The sequence below is a fragment of the Spermophilus citellus genome (assembly GCF_964194105.1).
Source record: "Spermophilus citellus genome assembly, chromosome: 3".
Taxonomy (NCBI): Eukaryota; Metazoa; Chordata; class Mammalia; order Rodentia; family Sciuridae; genus Spermophilus; species Spermophilus citellus.
Genome location: NC_138184.1, coordinates 104,713,830 through 104,733,822, shown reverse-complemented (window position 1 = coordinate 104,733,822; position 19,993 = coordinate 104,713,830). Strand labels below are relative to the sequence as shown.

General features: G+C 45.3%; 1 protein-coding gene across 8 annotated transcripts in view; it reads right to left on the bottom strand.

Moving 5' to 3' along the window:
• ZNF10 (zinc finger protein 10) overlaps positions 1-18,909 on the bottom strand; it is a 63,365-nt gene extending 44,456 nt beyond the window's left edge. For 5 of the 8 annotated variants that reach the window (XM_081286733.1, XM_081286735.1, XM_081286734.1 and 2 more), the window contains exons 1-6: positions 18,661-18,909; positions 14,057-14,191; positions 8,294-8,448; positions 7,560-7,637; positions 2,494-2,620; positions 2,101-2,193 (exon numbers count right to left, since the gene is read on the bottom strand). In XM_081286733.1, coding sequence (XP_081142859.1) covers positions 2,101-2,193; positions 2,494-2,620; positions 7,560-7,592 — 253 coding nt within the window. In that variant the 5' untranslated portion in view covers positions 7,593-7,637; positions 8,294-8,448; positions 14,057-14,191; positions 18,661-18,909. Of the gene's footprint in view, positions 1-2,100; positions 2,194-2,493; positions 2,621-4,756; positions 4,786-7,199; positions 7,431-7,559; positions 7,638-8,293; positions 8,449-14,056; positions 14,192-18,660 lie in introns of those variants that run through there. The other 3 variants (XM_081286739.1, XM_081286738.1, XM_081286740.1) reach the window with 3 other exon arrangements.
• Between the last annotated feature and the right edge of the window lie 1,084 nt (positions 18,910-19,993).

Sequence of the window (19,993 nt, the reverse complement as noted above, 5' to 3'; positions counted from 1 at the left end):
GTTCTTACAAGTGAGCCAAAGCAATCCTCAGTGAGAAAAGTGAAGCAGGAGGCATCATAATACCAGACCTTAAATTATACTACAGAAACAAAAACAGCATGGTATTGGCACCAAAACAAACATGAAGACCAATGGAACAGAATAGAAGACATAAGAGACAAACCCACATAAATATAGTCATTTCTCATACTAGACAAGGTCCCATAAACACACATTGGAGAAAAGATAGCCTCTTCAACAAATAGTGCTGGGGAAACAGGAAATCCACAGGTAACAGAATGAAATTGAATCTTTATATCTCACCCTGCACAAAACTCAACTCTGTGTGAATCGAGGACCTAGGCATTAGACCAGAGACCCCCGTTCCTACTAGAAGAAAAAGCAGGCCCAAATTTCCATTATGTTGACTTAGGAACTGAATTCCTCAATGAGACTCCTAAAGCACAAGAAGTAAAATCAGGTATCAATAAATGGGATGGTATCAAACTTAAAAGCTTCTTCACAGCAAAGGAAACAAACTAGAACATGAAGAGAGAGCCAACAGAATAGGAGAAAATCTTTGCCACCTGCACATCAGAGCATTAATCTCCATGATATATAAAGAACTCAAAAAACACCAAAAACACACATAACTCAATCAATGAATTCATAGGACTCGTAAGACTCAAATATTGAGGCATCGGAAATGCCTTCCAGGTGTGCACATCAGGTACTGGTGAAGAGGTGGAGAAACAGTTCTTTCCAATGTGACAGGAATCTAATGGGACTGAGAAATTAATGTTCCCTGAGAGCCCACGTAGAGCCCCTTGCATGTGAGCTGGCCCTCTGCATGCCGAGAAGCATTGTACCCGCAGCATGACTCTGACAGCAACACGTGAGATGCACTGAGCTCAGAGCTCAGAAAAAAGACCACTGACTGAGAACATGGGGGTGGGGAGCTGGGAGACAACTTCCTATTTTTTAACTCAGAAGGCCAATTTCCCAGAAATACACAGGGAATTGGGAAAATAAATTACCTTTGGAAGCTACACAACAATTTTCATTTTAGGAATACTAACATTAAAATGAAATATGAGTAAGTTGAAAAACATTAAATACGGAGCTAATAGTGGGAAAAGTGGTCCAAGAACAGCACTTCTGGAATGGAGGGAGCCAAGCCAGCAGGAGCCTGCAAGCCTCCGGAGCAGCTTACAAATGACTGGAAACAAATGCTCAGAACATTGGCAGGGGACAGTTCCACTGGCCAGCTCACAGAGAAGAGCTGAGCTCTGTGGAGGGACCACAGGACAAAGGAAAGAGTCAGGGAGATGAAAAAATTACCCCATGGTAAGTGGAGCTCATGGTAATAATCCCCAAACAGGAGCAGGGCTGAGCAAGGTGTGCCACAGGAAGACAGTCTTAGTGAAGCAGTCAGACACTGATAGACCCAACCTGATCTTTTATTAAAATTGGGAGCCATCTTGCCACAAAGCCATGAAAAGATAATTTCGGCTTTACTATAAATTACTGCAAATTCTGAACCTGCTTGGAATGCCTGCCCATGCCTTGAACTCACCCATGCCTGGCTCTCTGACCAGATAGCAGCCCTCTCTGAAACTTTAGTGACACCTCACAAATCTTGGCCTTCCCTGGCCAGACAACAACCCTCTCTGAGGCTCTAATGGTCCTCATAAATTCTGATGTTGGGGCCAGCAAAAAAAAATGTAAACTACCATTAGTGTGATGCTTGTCAGAGTTCTGTTATCTGTAACCCCCCTTTGTGTAACTTTCTGGGCTATAAAGCTGGGCAACAAGAAAGCTGCAGTGCTGTCTTGTTCCCGCCGTTTTGGGAGGAAGAGGCAGCCCGGCCGGTCGAAATAATAAGCTTGCTTTAATTTGATTTTAATTGGAGTCAGTGGTCTTTTCTTGCGTCCTGGTCTAACAACACCTTGGTCTCTGCAAGCCAACGCAAGCCTGCCAGGAATGCAGAACAACTGGAGGCAGGAGACTTTAACACTCTCTCAGAAAGGAGGACCTATGAGGAGAGCCTGAGCCTGTCTCGAGGCTGTGCCCCATCAGGCCATGTGGACATCACTGTGGCAGCTCCTGCCTGGTGCTCACCTGGACACAACTCTTGAACTGCCCTCTCCACCAGCCAGGGATCTTCCCCTTTCTCCAACTGCAGGATCACCTCTGGTTTAGGAAACTGGTGCCCTGTTCAGGGAAAAAGCAAGGCCCAGGTAAGCACAGGAGAGCTCTAAAGTAGACAGAGAAGAACCCTAGTTAAACCCACCCCAACCCTTCCACAGCACTGGGGCTACAAGGAGTTAGCAAAAGAAATATGCATTTTTTTTAATTTAGCAAATTTTCCCCACAAAAGTGGGATATAAAAACCCTATTCAATGCCCCAAAGGAAGCAGGTAACTGAACCCAAGCCCACAGGGTCTTAGCCACTAAGCAATGAAAAGCCAAAATCACCACAGTGAGTAGTTTTCAAGCACAGGTTAGTCTTACCCAACGACACCAGGTTCTCATAGTTCTCCAACATCACATCTTTGTACATGACCTGCTGAGCTGGGTCTAGCAGCTGCCACTCCTCTCTAGTGAAGTCCACAAGCACATCCTTGAAGGTCACCAGTGTCTACAAAATCAAACAAATCTGCACTGAGCCAGATTAATACATTTGCCCTCCCTTTGGATCCTGGCAAAGGGAGGCTACCTGCACTGAGTGGGGAGAGGATGGACCAACTCGCTCTAGGAGCTAGCAGTATTTATTTTGAGGTATCTGGGTCAAGTCTCCCAAGGAATGGATCTTAGGTAGTTACTATCCAAAAGCAAAGTCTGTGTCATGCTTTAGATTAGAAACAAACATTTTTATTTAAACCAAGTTTATTTAAAACAACTATGGAAGGGAAAATCAGACACCAGAAGTTAACCCGTTTACACCTAAATTCAAGGCAAGAAAATAGGGGGGGAAAGTAGAGGTCGAGCACACTGCATGGCTCAAAAGGCACATCACTCAAGCCACCTCTCATGACCCCAAATAATCACCCAGAACATTTTCCCTCAACACTGATAGGCATAAAAAAGGAGAAGAAAGTTATCCTTTAGTAGTAGCAAAACAATTTAATGAAGGAAACAATATATACAAATGTAAGGACTGTACTAGCTTCATCAAAAAGAAGTGTTGATTATATGTAGAAAAACTATCTATTTGGAGCTTGGCACAGCAGCACACACCTGCAATTCCAGCAGCTCGAGAAGCTGAGGCAGGAGGATCTCAAGTTCAAAGTCAGCCTCAGTCATTTAGTGAGGCTCTAAGCAACTTAGTGAGACCCTGACTCAAAATAAAAATAAAAAGGGCTGAGGATGTGCTTAGTGGTTAAGCTCCTCTGGGTTCAATCCCTGTTCCCAAAGGGGACAAAAAATCTACTTGAATGAAGAATATATGCCTGTTTTAAAATGCTGAAAGAAATGTCAAAACAAGATTTCTTTTTTCTTTTGGTGTTACTGGGGATAGAATCCAGGGTTTCACACATGCTAGGCAAGTGCTCTGCCACTGAGCTACACTCCCAGTTCTTTTTGTAAATTTTTCTCTTGATATAAGGTCTTGCTAAGTTGCACAGGCTGGCGCTGAACTTGTGATCCTCCAGCCTCAGCCTTCTGAGTACCTGGGATCACAGGAATGTGCCACTGTGCCTGGCTAAGCCAGAATTTTTTCATCTAATGGAAATATCTTTCAGAAATGCCAAGAAATATACATTTTGAAATGAAGTAAAACCAACAAAGTTTGTTGTCAGAAAATCTGCCCTAAATGATGTGCTACAAGATATTCTTCAGGCAAAAAGTGAATAACGCTGAAGAGAAAACTGAAATTTTAGAAATGAAGGATGAATCACAAAAACAGATATCTGGGTGTAATGGGTTTCTTTCTTTTTTTAATATTTTTTTTAGTTGTAGTTGAACACAATACCTTTATTTTATTTATTTATTTTTTCATATGGTGCTGAGGATCAAACCCAGCAACTCCCATGTGCTAGGCAAGCTCTATACCTCTGAGCCACAACCCCAGCCCAGTGTTGTGGGTTTCTTCCCTTAAACTCAAAAATATATGGGATATAGAGGAAGGAGCACATATAACAATAATGCACATTTCCAAAAGCTAGAAGAAAGGATTTTCAAAGTTTTCACTGTAAAGAAAAAAAAAAGTGTTTCAGGAGATAAATATGTTTAAGTTCACTTAAACATTACACAATATATATGTGAATTGAATATTATATGGTACCAATTAATATGTACAAGTTTTATGTACTGGTTTAAAAACTATTTTAAAAACATTAAACTTATAATTATAAAAAAGTATATATATGGTAGTTGAAAGCAAAGCTGCAACATTTTCCGGTGGGGTTTTTCAACATATGTAAGGACACAAACACACATGCACACACACGCAATATGAACTCAAAGGGAAGAAAATCAAGGGATGCATGTGTTTAAAAGGCTTCCAGATTTTAGTTGAAGTGGTAAAAATTAAGTCTAGATTATAAAAGATTAGGTATGTACATTCTATTCTCTACAACAACCCTTTAAAAATACAAAAATGCAATGTTAAAGAGTCAAAATATAAATAAAAATGAAATACTAAAAAACACCCATGTAAAGGCAGCATGGGGGTGGGATGGGGAATATGCAGAAAACACAATGACACATTTAAATTTAAGCACATTAATATCAACATTCAGGGGCTGGGGCTGGGGCTCAGTGGTAGAGCGCTCACCTAGCACATATGAGGCACTGGGCTCGATCCTTAGCACCACATAAAAATAAATAAAATAAATGTGTTGTGTCCATCTACAACTAAAAAAAAAAAGAAAATTTCTTTTTAAACTCAACAGTAGGGGCTGGGGATGTAGCTCAGCGGTAGAGCACTTGCCTCACATGCATGAGGCCCTGGGTTCAATCCTCAACACCATGTAAAAGTAAATAAATAAAAATAAAGATATTGTGTCCATCTGTAACTAAAAAATATATATATATTGTAAAAACTCAACAGTAAGTAAACAGACTAGTTAAAAACTGAGCAGAAAAAAATAAAACTTTTCACCAAAAATGGTAAATACTCATATGAAAAGATGACCAAGGGTTGTAGCTCAGTGGCAGACCACTTGCCTAGCATGTGTGAGGCGCTGAGTTCGATTCTCAGCACCACGTATCAATAAATAAAATAAAGGTCCATTGACAACTAAAAAAAAATTTTTTTAAATGTCCAAGGTCATATTCATCAGGGAAATGGAAACTAAAACCATAGCAAGACAGCAGACACCTATTAGGAAGGGTAAAGTTTCAAACCAAACACCAGTGAGGATGTAGAGTGACTGCTGCTCTCCACTGTGGAATGGAAAATGCCTCACTTTGGGAAAATGCTGCTCACATTTCCTCAAGTTAAAGTTACTTGCACCACATAGCCGATGTCATCTGGCTGTCACTCTAACAGAATACATGGGTAATCAACAACAAAAAGGTTTGTTTGGGCTCCCACTTCTGGAGGTCTTAGGCCATGCCAGTTGGCCCTGGGGCAGCACCATGCATTGTGGTGGGAGTGTGTGGCAGTGGGGACCTATTCACATTATGGCCAGGTAAGTGCAAGGAAGAGAGGGCCAGAGACAGAGGCCCACAATCCCCTGAGAGGGGCTACCCCAATGCCTTGGGACCTACAGGCCCCTCCTCTTAAAAGTGCAACTGCCCCCAACACACCAAGCCAGAGAACAAGTCAACACAGGGCCTCTGGGAACACCTAACCTGCCATTCTCTTGGCTAAATACTAGGAGAATGAAAACAGGCTCACACCAAAACCTACATGCGAATGTATAAAAACCGGTAAAGGGCTTTATTGAAAGCTGCTCCAAACTGGAATTAACCTAAATGTCCTTCAATAGAGAATATAAAAACAATGTTTATGCCCTTCTTCTCTGACGTACCAAACTACTTTTTCTACTATTGTATATCTGTGGAAATTTCTATAATAAGCAAGGGAAAGCCAGGCACGGTGGCACACACCTGTAATCCCAGTGGCTTGGGGGCTCTAAGGCAGCAGGATCATGAGTTCAAAGCCAGCCTCAGCAAAAGCAAGGTGTTAAGCAACTTAGTGAGACCCAGCCTCGAAATAAAATATAAAACAGGGCTGGGAATGTGGTTCAGTAGTCTAGTACCCCTGAGTTCAATCCCCAGTACCAAAAGAGAGAGAGGGAGAGAGGAAGAGAGGGAGGGAGGGAGGGAGGGAAGGAGGGGGAGGGGAAAAGATCAAGCCATAGTGATTTCTTATTAACTCACTTTTCAGCAACACAGCCTAGCTTCTCATTCTCAGCAGCACAATTGACATGCAAGCCCCTCAGCTCAATCAGCTTGCCAGTTACTGACCTGTGTCTGTTCTGCAGGGCCTTTCCTGAGGGCCTGCAGCAACAGGCACAAGGTCCACACTGCCCACTCTCCCCTCAGAGTTCTTCAAACAGGCCATGCTTTCTCAAAACTCTGAGTACTAGGGCTGGGGATGTGGCTCAAGCGGTAGCGCGCTCGCCTGGCATGCGTGCGGCCCAGGTTCGATCCTCAGCACCACATACCAACAAAGATGTTGTGTCCGCCAAGAACTAAAAAATAAATATTAAAAATTCTCTCCTCTCTCTCTCTCTCTCTCTCTCTCTCTCTCTCTCTCTCTCTCTCTCCTCTCTCACTCTCTCTTTAAAAAAAAAACTCTGAGTACTCACAAATCCACTTCCTTCACTTCCTTCACGCTTAGGCGGATAATCATAAATGACTTTTTTTTTTGTAGTTGTAAATGGACAGAATGCCTTTATTTTGGTTTTTTTTTATGTGGTGCTGAGGATCAAACCCAGTGCCTCACACATGCTAGGTAAGTGCTCTGCCACTGAGCCACAGCTCCAGCCCCATAAATCATTCTTAATGTCTTGGTGTGAATGTCATTTCAGCAAGTTTTCTCCTGAACCTTAAAATTATTTAAATCTCCTTGTGTTCTATGCATACACCAAACTCCTGCCCAGAGCATTTACTGCACAAGGAACATCTGTTCTGCTCCTGACTGCTCCCCAGATCACCTGTCTACGCCCACATAAAGGATGCAACCAGGCTGCTCTGCTCCTAGACAGTGCATCCCCCTGAGCACTCTGTGCTGTGCCTTGGTGGAGTTTTCTCTCTTTGATAATTACCTGTGCTGCCCTGAGATCCTTCAAACAGGAGATCCCCACGGATGAATTCACACAACCAGCATCACACCAGAACAGCCAGGACCAAGGAAGCCTGTGTGAGGCACCAACACTCTACTTCCTCTGTGGGTTTAATGACTGGTGTAGATGAAAGAGCATTCCACCAACTGGGTCCAATTCCAGCCCAGCTGTTCCACTTGTGTTTGTTTTGTATTAAAGGAAACAAATCTACATCTACAAACAAAGCAGACAAAACACTCCTGGTCTCCTGGATGCAAACTCCTAAGCCCCTGGGCACAGGGCATCAGAACCTTGGTATAGAGGGGTTCCCAACTGGGCAACAAGGAAAGCAGCCCAACATACCTGGGACCAGGCAGGCAGCAATGCGGCCTCCATGCCCTCCTTGTTCTTGGCAACACTTTCCTGAGCAACAGGAGAGTCCTGAAAACCCAAGTTGGGGAAAAGAGAAACATGAGACAAGGTTGCTGACTCTTTAACTGTGCAAAGGTGTCAAAGACCCACCACACAGAAAAACAACACACAATGCCTGAAACTTCCCAAGATTACAGACGGGGTTACATAAAAGGGACCCCTTAATCTCTGGAGTACCATGCTAAAACTAATTCGGGACTGGATGGTTCTACCTACCACTACAGATCCTCTTTTGAGGTAAAAAAGCAATAAATAAACTGACCTGACATTCCCACTTTAGAAATAAGAAACAAGTCCCCTCCTGCTGGTCACAGAAGGAAGCAGAGGCCTGAAGCACCCGGAGAGAAGTGCAGCATGGACAGGAGTGCAGGCTCCAGGGAGCCAAGGGCAGCATCCGGCCCACAGCCTTCATGGAGGAGGGACAAGAAAATGAACCCTGCCACAGCCTCCAGAGGAGCACTTGGTCCTGCAGGCCCCTGAGCTAGGCCTCTGGCAACCCTGAGTAGAGGACACTGCCACGCGGACCTGCTGGCCTGCAGAACTGTGAGCAGAGTGCTGTGTGAAGGCGCCAGGCACCTGGTACTTGTTACACAGTAACAAGAAACCCACATGGTCAACTTCCTCCTAGAGGGACTTAAACATTAAGGAGAACATCACACACATACCTAATTACCATCACCAGGCTGTTCGCTCCTCAGCACAGGGCCAGCTCTCCATCTGCTCTCATGTCCTTCTCCCTGAAGGCGCTCTTCAACATTCGTGGTAAGGGATCTCGTGGTTGTAAATTCTCGCAGCAATTGCTGTGACGTCTTTACTGTACCTTTGTTTTTTTTAAATAGCTTTATTGAGATGCAACTCCTATACAATATAATTCACTCATTTAAAGTTTTCAATTCAATGACTTTTGGTATATTACATAATTTTAAAAATCGCGGTAAAATACAGATGACAATTTGCCAATGTAGCTGTGTCCCAGCACACAATTCAGTGGCGTTACACCCACGATGTTGTACAGCCAACACCACTAACTCCATAGCTTTTCATCACTCAAAACAGAAACTCCAATCTCTCAGGCAGTAGCTCCCCATCCTCCCTCTTCAAAGCCCCTAACAACCTTTATCTACAAATTTGTCATTCTAGATAGTTCATGAAAGTGGAATCCAACAACATTTGCCATTTTGTCCAATTTATTTCATTTAGCATGAGGTTTTCAAAGCTTGCCATATTGCAGCATGTATCAGAACTCCATTCCTGCCAGGCACAGGAGCCAAGCCTGTTATCCCAACAATTCAGGAGGCTGAGGCTAGAGGATCACAAGTTCAGGACTAGCGTGGGCATCTTAGTGACATCTGTCTCAAAAAGTAAAAAGGGCTGGCATGTAGCTCAGTGGTACAGCACTCCTGGGTCAATCCCCAATACTATTTATAAAAAAGAACCTCATTCCTTTTTATTGACCGAATACTACTCTGTTACACATTCCACATTACCCATTCATTTGCTGAGGGACACTGGGCTGTTTACAACTTTCAGTTATTGTGAATAATGCTTCAATGGACACTGGCAGACAAGTATCAATCCGAGTTCCCCTTTTCAATTTCTTTGGGAGTATACTCAGGGTCTTCTGGTGTTGTTTAGATTTTTTTTGTTGTTGTTTCCTTTTTTCAGTACTGGAGAGAGAATTCACCAAGAATGTGCTAGGTTAAGAACTCTACCACTGGGGCTGGGGATGTGGCTCAAGCGGTAGCACGCTCGCCTGGCATGCGTGCGGCCCGGGTTTGATCCTCAGCACCACATACAAAACAAAGATGTTGTGTCCGCTGAAAACTAAAAAATAAATATTAAAGTTCTCTCTCTCTCTCTCTCTCTCTCTCTAAAAAAAAAAAAAAAAAAAAAAAAAAAAAAAAAAAAAAAAAAACCTCTTATTTAAAAAAAAAAAAACTCTACATCCCCAGGACTGAATCTGGTGCACTTAAACCACTGAGCCACATCTCCAGCGCTTTTCTGAGACAGGGTCTCACTAAATTGCTGAGACTGGCCTCCAACTTGTGATCCTCCTGCCTCAGCCTCCCCAAACCCATCTTTATTTTTTTGAGATGCAGTGTTGCTAAGTTACCCAGGCTGGCCTCAAACTTGGGATCCTACTTCAGCCTCCCGAGGAGCTGTTCATGTTTTTCTTCCTTACTCTCCTCTCCTTCGGTATAATGACCACAGCCCACATTATCACTGTTCAACAGGGATCTGTTCTGAGAACTGCATGTTAGGTGATCTTGTTACTGTGTGACCATCATAGACAACACCTAAGCAAACCTATGTGTAAAGCTGCTGCCAGCTTGGCCTAGCATGCCTTATATTCTTCACCTTTACAAGAAGGTATACTCTCTAAAATAACAATTAAAAAGAACAGCAAATCCATACTTAGCAAGGTCATTTATTACCAAGTCTCATGCACTGTACACCTGCACATGCTACCTGTGTGTATGGTGCTGGGGTCAAACACAGTGTGGGGCCTTGCAAAAGGAAGGCAAGTGCTCTGCCCCCAAGTCACCCCAGCCCACCTGCTGTGTCTCCAAGAGGTGCACTGTGTTGCCACCACAGTGGCACTAGATTGTCCTATCATTAGACAACAGCTGTTTTCCAGCTCCATTGTATCACACTGTCCTATTTTTCGCCGTCATTGACTAAAACCTGCTTGTGGGGCACATACATGTTCACACAGTGGGCAACCGGCCATTGTCCACAGCTCAATAAAGCATTCCTTTTTTTTCTTTCGGCTTCCTTTTCTTTCTGCATTTCACTTTGGACAGCTTTATTGCCATGCCTTTAAACTCATCAATCATTTCTCCTACAAGTCTGATGTGTTGTTAATCCATTGTATTTTCCTTTTAGATAATATAGATTTTTCTCTCTAGATTCTCGATGTAGTTCTTCTTTTATACCTCCTATTTCTCTTTAGTGCGGTTTTTTGATTTGTCTTTTTTTTTTAAATATAAAGATGTACTCTCTAGAACAACAACAACAAAAAAAAAAAAACAGTAAATATATAAAAGTCACTGAAACCAGGAACTTCTGCCACTGAGCTAACATTCCCAGCCCTTGAGACAGGGTCTTGCTAAGTGGCTATGGGTGGCCTCAAGCTTGTGATTTTCCTGCCTGAGCCTCGAGTAGCGGGGATACAGGTGCATCACTGGCTTCTATGACCTTCTTGACAGTATGAAATGACTCTAACAGTTGCATTGCCCTCCTCTGCTGATTCCAGTGTCTGTGTCAATCTAGGTCAGTGTCACCTCATTACTGTCCTAATTAAGGGCCTCGTTCTCCTCTTTGCCTGCTTTGTAATCTTTGCATATGCTGCGGATTTTATTGCATTACATGCAATATAAATCTTGAGTGTTGTTTTAGGATGCAGTTAGGTCACTTGGAAAGAGCTTGATCTTTCTGGGTCTTACTGCAGAAAGACCTTCCTGATAGGCCCTGGCACACTAGGAAGTAGTCTTCCCCTCCTTCCGGCCTGTGTAAACTTCAGGTACTATCCCTCTGGCCCCTTAGATGAACCTTTCCCTGACTCAGGCAGTGTTCTCCATTGCATGTAATGACCTGTGCTTGTTGGACACTCAAGGAGGACCTCTGCAGACCTCCCCATTCACTCTGTAGCACTGTTCCTCTGCCAGCAGTATCCTTCCCTTCCTTGACTCTTGACAAACCCTATCCACCCTGCAAGGTCATACAACCAATCCTTTCTGCGCCACAACCTCATTTCTCCAGGTAAATCTGGTGCTTCTTCCTCTTTGCCCCCACAGCTGCTAACACAAGCAGCAACATGAACATACAGCCAGCTGTCCAAGGCAGAGGTCTGATATTAGGCTACACGTCTCACTGTACCTGGTCCTGAACCCTTTGCCCAGCAATGTGAGTAAGGATCAGTCACAACTTGTAGATGACGATAAAGGCAGTGAACACACTAGATGAAGACTCAGATTCGAGAGTGGGTGCTGTGTAAACTCTGGGTGGGTATTATCAGAGCACAGGCTCCTTTGAAAGAGCCACTGTCAGCAGGCCCAAGAAGTGGAATAAGCCCATGTGGCTCCTGTATTCCTTCACATCTGATGATGCCCCAAGTGCTTACAACACAGTAGGTCCATCCTAGGGGTTCCAGACCCACCCTCCCTCATGGATTTCACTTTTCACAATGTGAGAAGCAACCAAGGATGTGGAGCCTGCACAAAACCTGGTCTGGGTCTCAGAGTGGCTTGACAGGTAAAGATTGGCAGACAGCATGAAGAAAGGCCAACCCAGAAGACGTTGTGTGAGTCTGCTCGTGCATCCAGTGCAGGTGGCCAACAGCAGTAGATACAGCAGGCAATGTACACAGCCAGGCCCAGCCAGGCCAGGGCCCAAGAAGGCCATTCTAGAAGTGTGGAGTCCTCCCTAGATGTTATCAGCCAGGAAACATCAGATTTGTGTCTTAAAAATGCTGTACTAGGGCTGGGGCTCCATGGTAGAACACTTTCCTAGCATGTGTGAGGCACTGGGTTTGATTCCCAGTACTACATATGAATAAATAAAGGTCCAATTACAATTTTAAAAATATTTTTTTAAATGCTATACCAGAGGGGCTGGGGTTGTGGCTCAGTGGTACAGCGCTTATCTAGCACGTGGAAAGTGCTGGGTTCGATCCTCAGCACCACATAAAAATAAATAAAATAAAGGCATTGTGCCCTACTACAACCAAAAAAAAAAATTTATATATATATATAAATGTTACATTAGAGGTGGTTAAATGAAGGATCAGAAGAAAACACAAAGGCCACAAAGAAGCCAGGCAGGAGGCTGACAGTTACTCAGAAAACGGAAACATGAATGAGGGCCACAACAGGGACATGGGGAGCAGAAAGTTCTGGGAGATGGGTATGTCCTGAACAATGATAGCTGTGGGGTGAGGATTGGCTCATGGCTGCTACAGGTCCAAGTTGAGAACAGTGCATCAGCAGGAAGAGGTGCTACAGGAATGGAGAGACTCGTTTGCAACGCAGGGAGTGGGCCACAGAGAAGGCACATCTAGGAGGGTCACTTGAATGTGATATACCCTGATGTGATGTCTGCCTGCCATGTTTCTCTTCTATAATGTGTACTCAAGTTGCCTGGCAACAGACCCCCAACTCTGTGGCCTTTTGTCAGGATTCAAAAGTAACTGTGGACTTCTGCTTTAAGACTCAGATGAAGCAGACCAATGGAGAGGGGAGCCTAAGGGCAGTCACATGTCCCCACCAACAGCCCAACAGCACCACTCACATGACACCTGCTAAGGAACCAAGACACAGGATGAAAATACAGCGTACAACGAAAGGCAACCCAAAGAATACACTGAAGGGCCATGATTAAACTATGGAGAAATCAACACGCAGGAAGCAAAGGAGAAAGAGAAGCGAAGCCCACAGAGAAGAACACTGACAATGAGAAGATACAGAAGGGGGAATTTCAAGGAGGGTAGGATCAAAATATAGTTGGATAAATCAAGGGTGGAAATATATTAGATCAGTTGGATAAGGATTCACTAATGATTTGGGGAAAGCAGTTTCAATACACTGTTCCCATGATAGGAATGAGAAGTACGGAAATGGCAAAAGAAGAAAAATGGTAGCACTGGAAGAGGTAATGGGGTCAATCAAGTGGACGCAGGCAGGAAGGCGTGACAGACTAGGGGGCTGGAACAGGGAGGGGGAGGGGATGGGATACAAAGCTCTGATGAGAAAGCAGGCCTGCAGAGGAGGAGAGTGTGTCCTTGTATACGACAGGAAGTCGGGACAGATGGCTTTTGACAGTTCCATAAAAACATAACATAGAACGAAAAGCTGTAAGCTATGGATGAGAGAGATGGCACTGGCTATGAGCTCTGAGGAAGGTGATAGCCTGGGCCACACTGCAGTGGAGCAACAAAAACAGCTGGAAATGGCAAGCTGAGGCTGTGGAGAGTGTGTGGGTCACATCCGGCTACCTGGCTGTGATCTCTGGCAAGCTCACTGCCAGGCAAAGGAAAAGGCAAATGACTGGATGAACCACGCAGGCTTGGCACAGCCAGGAGCAAGGACAGGATGCCCAGCGTGAGAGGTGTCTGATCATAATACAACCTTCTCTGGGCACAAACACCAGCATCGGGGAAGGAGCTGACAGACTTGAGACAAACCTCTAAGAACAGAATCGGGAGACTCAGACTTGACGCGAACAGGAAGATAAGAGGCGACAGGCAGGAGGAAGGATTTTAGAGTTTGAGGATTCACATACTATGTTGCTGGGGTGATGAGAGGAAGACTGAGGCACAGCAGTGGAGGAATGTGCAGAGCCCCAAGGTTGGGAATGTCACCTATAAGGAAGGTTCCACTCATGTAAGAAAGTCCCAGAAAAACAACCCATAGAAGAAAGCTGTTCCAAACCTTCTATTTGCCAACATCCAGCAATACTTCTCTCTTGTTCTGGCTGCAGTAGCATAATGAGTCTTGGCCTTTGGGGAGCAGTCCCCCTTTCCTGGGTCACAGCAGAGAACTCCAGCCCATCTTCTTATTTGGTCACTGGTGTAGGAAACAAAACAAAGATGAGAGGCAGTCCTGATGCTCTGGAATCCAAAAATCTTCCCAGTAAGACAATACACACCCATGAAAGGCAAAGGACAAGTCCCCAGCAAAAGCAAAGATCAAAGGCATTTGAGAAGCTCACATGAGTGCCTGAGGGCTTCCTAGCCAGTGGGCTCTTTTTCTTTTTTTTTTTAATTTTATTTTTTTTTATTGGTTGTTCAAAACATTACAAAGCTCTTGACATATCATATTTCATACATTAGATTCAAGTGGGTTATGAACTCCCATTTTTACCCCAAATACAGATTGCAGAATCACATCGGTTACACATCCACATTTTTACATAATGCCATATTAGTAACTGTTGTATTCTGCTACCTTTCCTAACCTCTACTATTCCCCCTCCCCTCCCCTCCCATCTTCTCTCTCTACCCCATCTACCGTACTTCATTTCTCTCCTTGTTTTTTTTTTCCCATTCCCCTCACAACCTCTTATATGTAATTTTGTATAACAATGAGGGTCTCCTTCCATTTCCATGCAATTTCCCTTTTCTCTCCCTTTCCCTCCCACCTCATGTCTCTGTTTAATGTTAATCTTTTCCTCCTGCTCTTCCTTCGTGCTCTGTTCTTAGTTGCTCTCATTATATCAAAAAAGACATTTGGCATTTGTTTTTTAGGGATTGGCTAGCTTCACTTAGAAAGTGGGCTCTTTTTAAGTGAGACCGGAAATGACACAAGGAAAGGTCTCATGCTGAATCATCACAGTAAATGCCATTCTACATGAGGACCTCTAAATTTTCAGAGAGATATTTTTATACCCACCACCTCCAGAAGGTAAAATCTTCTAGGAGTGAGAAACTAATGTGACTCCATTTTTTAAAAATAAATAAATAACAGCAGTTTCTACCTCAAGGCCTGTCCTAAGGAAGGGGGCGTGACCCTTGTCCTTGGAAAAACTCACAGAGCACTAGTGAGTACATACCCACCCTGCTGAGTTGTTTGTCTGTAAATAACAGGAGAGGTCTGCGGAGCCAGGTGTCCCTGACTCAGTTAGGCTAGGTGAGGACCATGTAACCCTCCTAGCAACCTTCAATCAGAATAAGACAGGGAAAATACCTGGAATGCCAGATGACCCCCAAGTAGTTTATGGTGGTTGATAACATATTGGGAAACATGTAATTTAGCACGGTACACTCCTCGTGGCCTAAACCAATCAGTTCAAACGAACCCCCCTCTTGTATTAGCCAATCACCTCTACCCAACTTGTTCCTGCCAGTGAATGTGCTAATCAATGTTAAGAGTTATTGTTTGATTTTCCCGTGGTATGGAATGATTTGCTGTGTGATGTTGTGACGCATAGAGTATCCCCTAAAACCTATAAAATCTCACTGAACAAAGGACCGGGACTCACTCCCTGAGACCGCTGCATTGGGAACGGTTGTGAGTCCAGGCTCGAGCTTGCAATAAAGACCCTTGTGTGCTTGCATCGAATTTGGCTCCTGGAGGTCTATTGGGGTCCCACGAATCTGGCATAACAGGAGACAAACATGACAAATCTTCAACATTTGGATGTAAATATTATAACAAAGCCTACATTTTCTACCAGATGTAGTCACCAAAAAAAGTATTGAAGCCAGGCACAGTGGCATACATCTGTGATCTCAGTGATTCAGGAGGCTGGGGGCAGGAGGATCACAAGTTCAAGGTGAACCTGCCTCAAAAATTTTCAAAAGGACTATGGATTCAGCTAATTGACAGAGTACTTGCCTAGCATGTGTGAGGCTCTGGATTCAATCCCTAGTACTGCCTCCCTCAGCAAAAACTTTTTGCTAATTTAATTTATAATCATTCTGTTTTTCTTCTGAATCCTCATCAAAGGACAGAGCCAGAAGACAAGGGGGCCAACCTTTGCACAGGAAACTCATATAAGGACAGAAGGCTATATTAACCAACCACCACCCAGTGGCTAAAAAGAGCACACACTTACTACCTAACAGCTCTGGTCTACATTAGTGTGTGGGTAGCGCCGCTCCTCCTGAGCCTCCTGGGGAAAATCCACTTCCTGCCCCTGCCAGCTGCCAGAGGCACCAGTTTCTCCACCACGCTACCAGCAACAACCACCAGCAGCCACCCAGCTCTGTGCCTTTGTGCAAGTCACACCCTCCAGCTGTACCTTTGGCTTCCCTCTTCAGGACTCCTGTGATTAGCCCAGGCCCATCAGAATAATCCAGGATAATTGTTCCCCATCTTAAAGTCCTTTTGAATCACAATTCTTTTTCACCACTTAAGATTTAGGTTCTGGGGACATCTTTGGGGAGCCATTACTTTGCCTACCACATTACTTTGCCTTCTCAAAGCCAGCAAAGGCTCAGCAAGTCACCCTCTGCGGTGCCAGCAGTTGCACAACATAGCTCCAACCAAATTACTTGTCATTCAGCTTCACAGCGCCTGCATTCTGGGCGCTGACAACTTTTCAACCTGACCCAGTCTCTAGAAGAGGAAAGGTTAGGATGTAGCAGCAGAGAGGGACTGTGCAGAGAGGAGCAAAAATGCTGCCTTGAATGTTTGTTCCAAGTCAAAGCCTACAGACAAGAAAGAGAGAAGGAAGAGCCCTGGCTGAAAGGAGAGATGCTAGAAAGAGCACCACAGTAAGCGCACTGTCTGCAGAACAGGAACAGTGTGACATTTCATTTCCCTTAAGTTTTTAAAACCCAAAATGCTTTAGTGCTTAAATTACTTGATGAAAACCCCCATTTCTAGGCTTAGTTCTCCTTTAAAGAATGTTTTTCTAGTTAAACTGTACAAAAAAAAAAAAGGAATGGACCACTTCCATTATCATTTTATGAGGCAAGAAGATATCAAGGACGAAAAATGAGCGTGGGAGTTCTTTTTAAAATTTCCAGTTAGATTTTGTTGAGAACTGAATTTAATCTAAAAACAGAACTATTTTCCTTCTTATTGATCCTTTATTCTTACTTTTTACAGGGTACCAGGGATTGAACTCAGGAGCGCTTGACCACCAACCACTGAGATACATCCCCAGCCCTATTTTGTATTTTATTTAGAGACAGGGTCTCACTGAGTTGCTTAGCACCTCACTCTTGCTGAGGCTGACTTTGAACTCCCAATCCTCCTGCCTTAGCCTCCCCTGCCTCAGCCTCCCAAGCTGCTGGGACCACTGTGCCCAGGTGATCCTTTATTCTTATTTCATACCTTCTATTAGTTTTGTTTTCATATAGTTAACACATTATTTCTATTTAAAATTAATACTAAGTGTTTTCTTCCTATTGTGAACAGACCTTCTTTTTTTGCAGAAATATGTGCTAACTTGTTACTGAGGACAGTAGTAAAACAATGTGTTAACTTATCTCCTTTTCAGTAACTTCATTAAAAACTTACTGATAGTAAATAAGTCTCCTGCATGCTGGTGACTTAGCTAATTAATGACAGTTTTAGAGTTTGTTTACCAGGACACAAGCCTCGCATGTTTAAATATTGCCTAAGAAGACCATGCAGCATACACTGACAAGCAGTCAATCATCCTGATCTCTAGATGTGTGCCTGAAATCCCTGCCCCTGCGATTGGCAAAAGAAGAGCTCAAGAAGTAAGCGCTGAGAGGAGGAATGAAGGAACACATGAACGTTTTAAAAAGAAGCAGGAGGATGTGCAACCCCCGGCCCCTTCATAAGTTTTGCAAGATGAAGGACAATCATGAAGCAGAGGAGGAGCAGTTTCCTCATAAAGAATAGTGAAGTGCTGAGGTGCTCTATAAGGGGGGAGGGAGTTGTCCTATGTGGTCCTCCAGTAACTGCAGACAACATCTCTGCCCCAGCACTTTCCACTGGCATTCAGGGTGACATCTTGTCTTCCTTTTTCCTTTGTTTTAATTAATAGCTTCTTGCTGCTACTGACCTGCAAGGAGAGGGGAAATGCTGCGCCTTCTCCATACACTTTGGGGAGGATCTATGTGTTCAATTTTGCTACTAACCTTAAGTCTTTCACACATAAGATGCTGGATGACATACCAAACTATAGCTAATTTAACAAATCTAGTGTCAAGAAAAAAATGAAAATGTAAAACCAAGTTGTGAGCTCCCGGGAAAAAAGTAAGTTAAATACACACACCTTCCAATTAATCTATTTAATTTAAAAAAAAATGTAAAGACGCTAGAGACAATGATTTCTTTTTTCTTCAGGCCACACACAAACTACGTGATCTTAACTAAAAATACCGATGCCATTCTGGGCAATTTCGACGCAAATACTGCTTAACGTCAACGAGGAGCAAAGTTCTGAAACGCTTTTGCATCAGACGACAAAATAGCCACCCGTCCTTTGCTCCCTGCCACCGCACTGGTGAAAGCTGCCCCGCCTGGCTGAGGACCAGGGTCTGCCAGCTCCCGCGACCGGGGTGCCCACGGCAGTGCCTGGAGGGGCCGCCGCGCTTGCCCCGCGTCAGGCTCACCGTGGTGCGTCCTGGCGCCGTGCTCGTCCCGCGGGCACCTCCGCCGCCCCGCCCCGGCCCTCAGCCGGGGCGCCCCGTGCGCGGGAAACCAGGCCCGCCAGGAGGCCACAGCGACAGCCAGGCCCAGCGAGCGGGCGCGGGCAGCTGGCCCAGGGCCACGCAGGCCGTAGGCGGCCGCAGGGCGGCGTCCACTGCGGCGCCGACCCGCCCCGCCCGCGGGGCCTCTTCCCGGCTCCTCGGCCTGCCGTCGGCGCGTCACGCCCCTACCGGCACGCACGCACCATCCACACCGACGCACGCACGCGCATCCCTCACGTTCCAACGCGCACGCGCCCCCGCGGGGCGCGCTGGGAAATGCAGTCCCGCCGGGCCTTTCTCTTGACGCCGGGGGCAGGTGAGCGCGCTCGGGCGGAGCAGGATCAGCGCTCTGCCCAGGTCTGGACCCTGGGTCCGCCCTGCCCGCGTGCTATGGGCGTTGTTCCTTTCAGGCTCCACTGTACACAGTTCGCTAATAAAACACCGGGTGTGATGTGTGCATTTCGGCCCTGGGATTGGCCCAGGGGCTCCACCCGAGCTACTCTGCTACTCTCACCCCGCCCCGCGACCCCGCCTCGGCGCGGCCAGCCTCCGACCCGGCTCCTTAGCCGTGGCTGGTGCACCGCCTCTTCGCTACGGAGAGGCCAGCTGGCCACGGCGGAACCGCGCTGGGCCTGTTCAGGCGATTTCCAGATCGCTGCTTTTCAGGGTGCCGACCTTAGGGGTCACGAAACTCGAGTCCTTGTAGTTTGGCCTTCTGGTACAGCACTTTTTCTACCTATTCTGCTTTCCAATAAATATGTGCATAGATTTTTAAAAATCAAATGTTTAGCCCACTCCTCTGAACAGAGCCTCTGCTGCCATGGATTTGTTGACTGCGCTGGATGAGTTGGAAAGAGATGCCATTGCCGAGTATGAGTTGATAGGACCGATCGCTGACTATGATCCCAGGGAGGAGATGAAAAAAATTCGCGAGCTACTGGAGCCATTCGCAAAGAAGTGGAGTATTTTGTTCTTCACAAAGGAGCAGACGATGATGCTGGAGGACCACTTCCTGAAGGACCCCTTTCCATCCCACTTTACCTTGCTGACCCTGGCCTTCCGCCTCGGCCTAAAAGAGAGAGACCTGCGACACACGTGCAGCATTGGTTTTTTTGAGCAGCAGTGGATTAAATTCCCCTCCTCCAGGCGCTCACGCTCCAAGCACTCACGCTCCTCCCCGGGCACATGGGTCACATTTCCTTCCGTGGAAGGTGCCGGCTCCTGCAGCCCAAGAAGCCCCCGGAAGCTCCTGCGT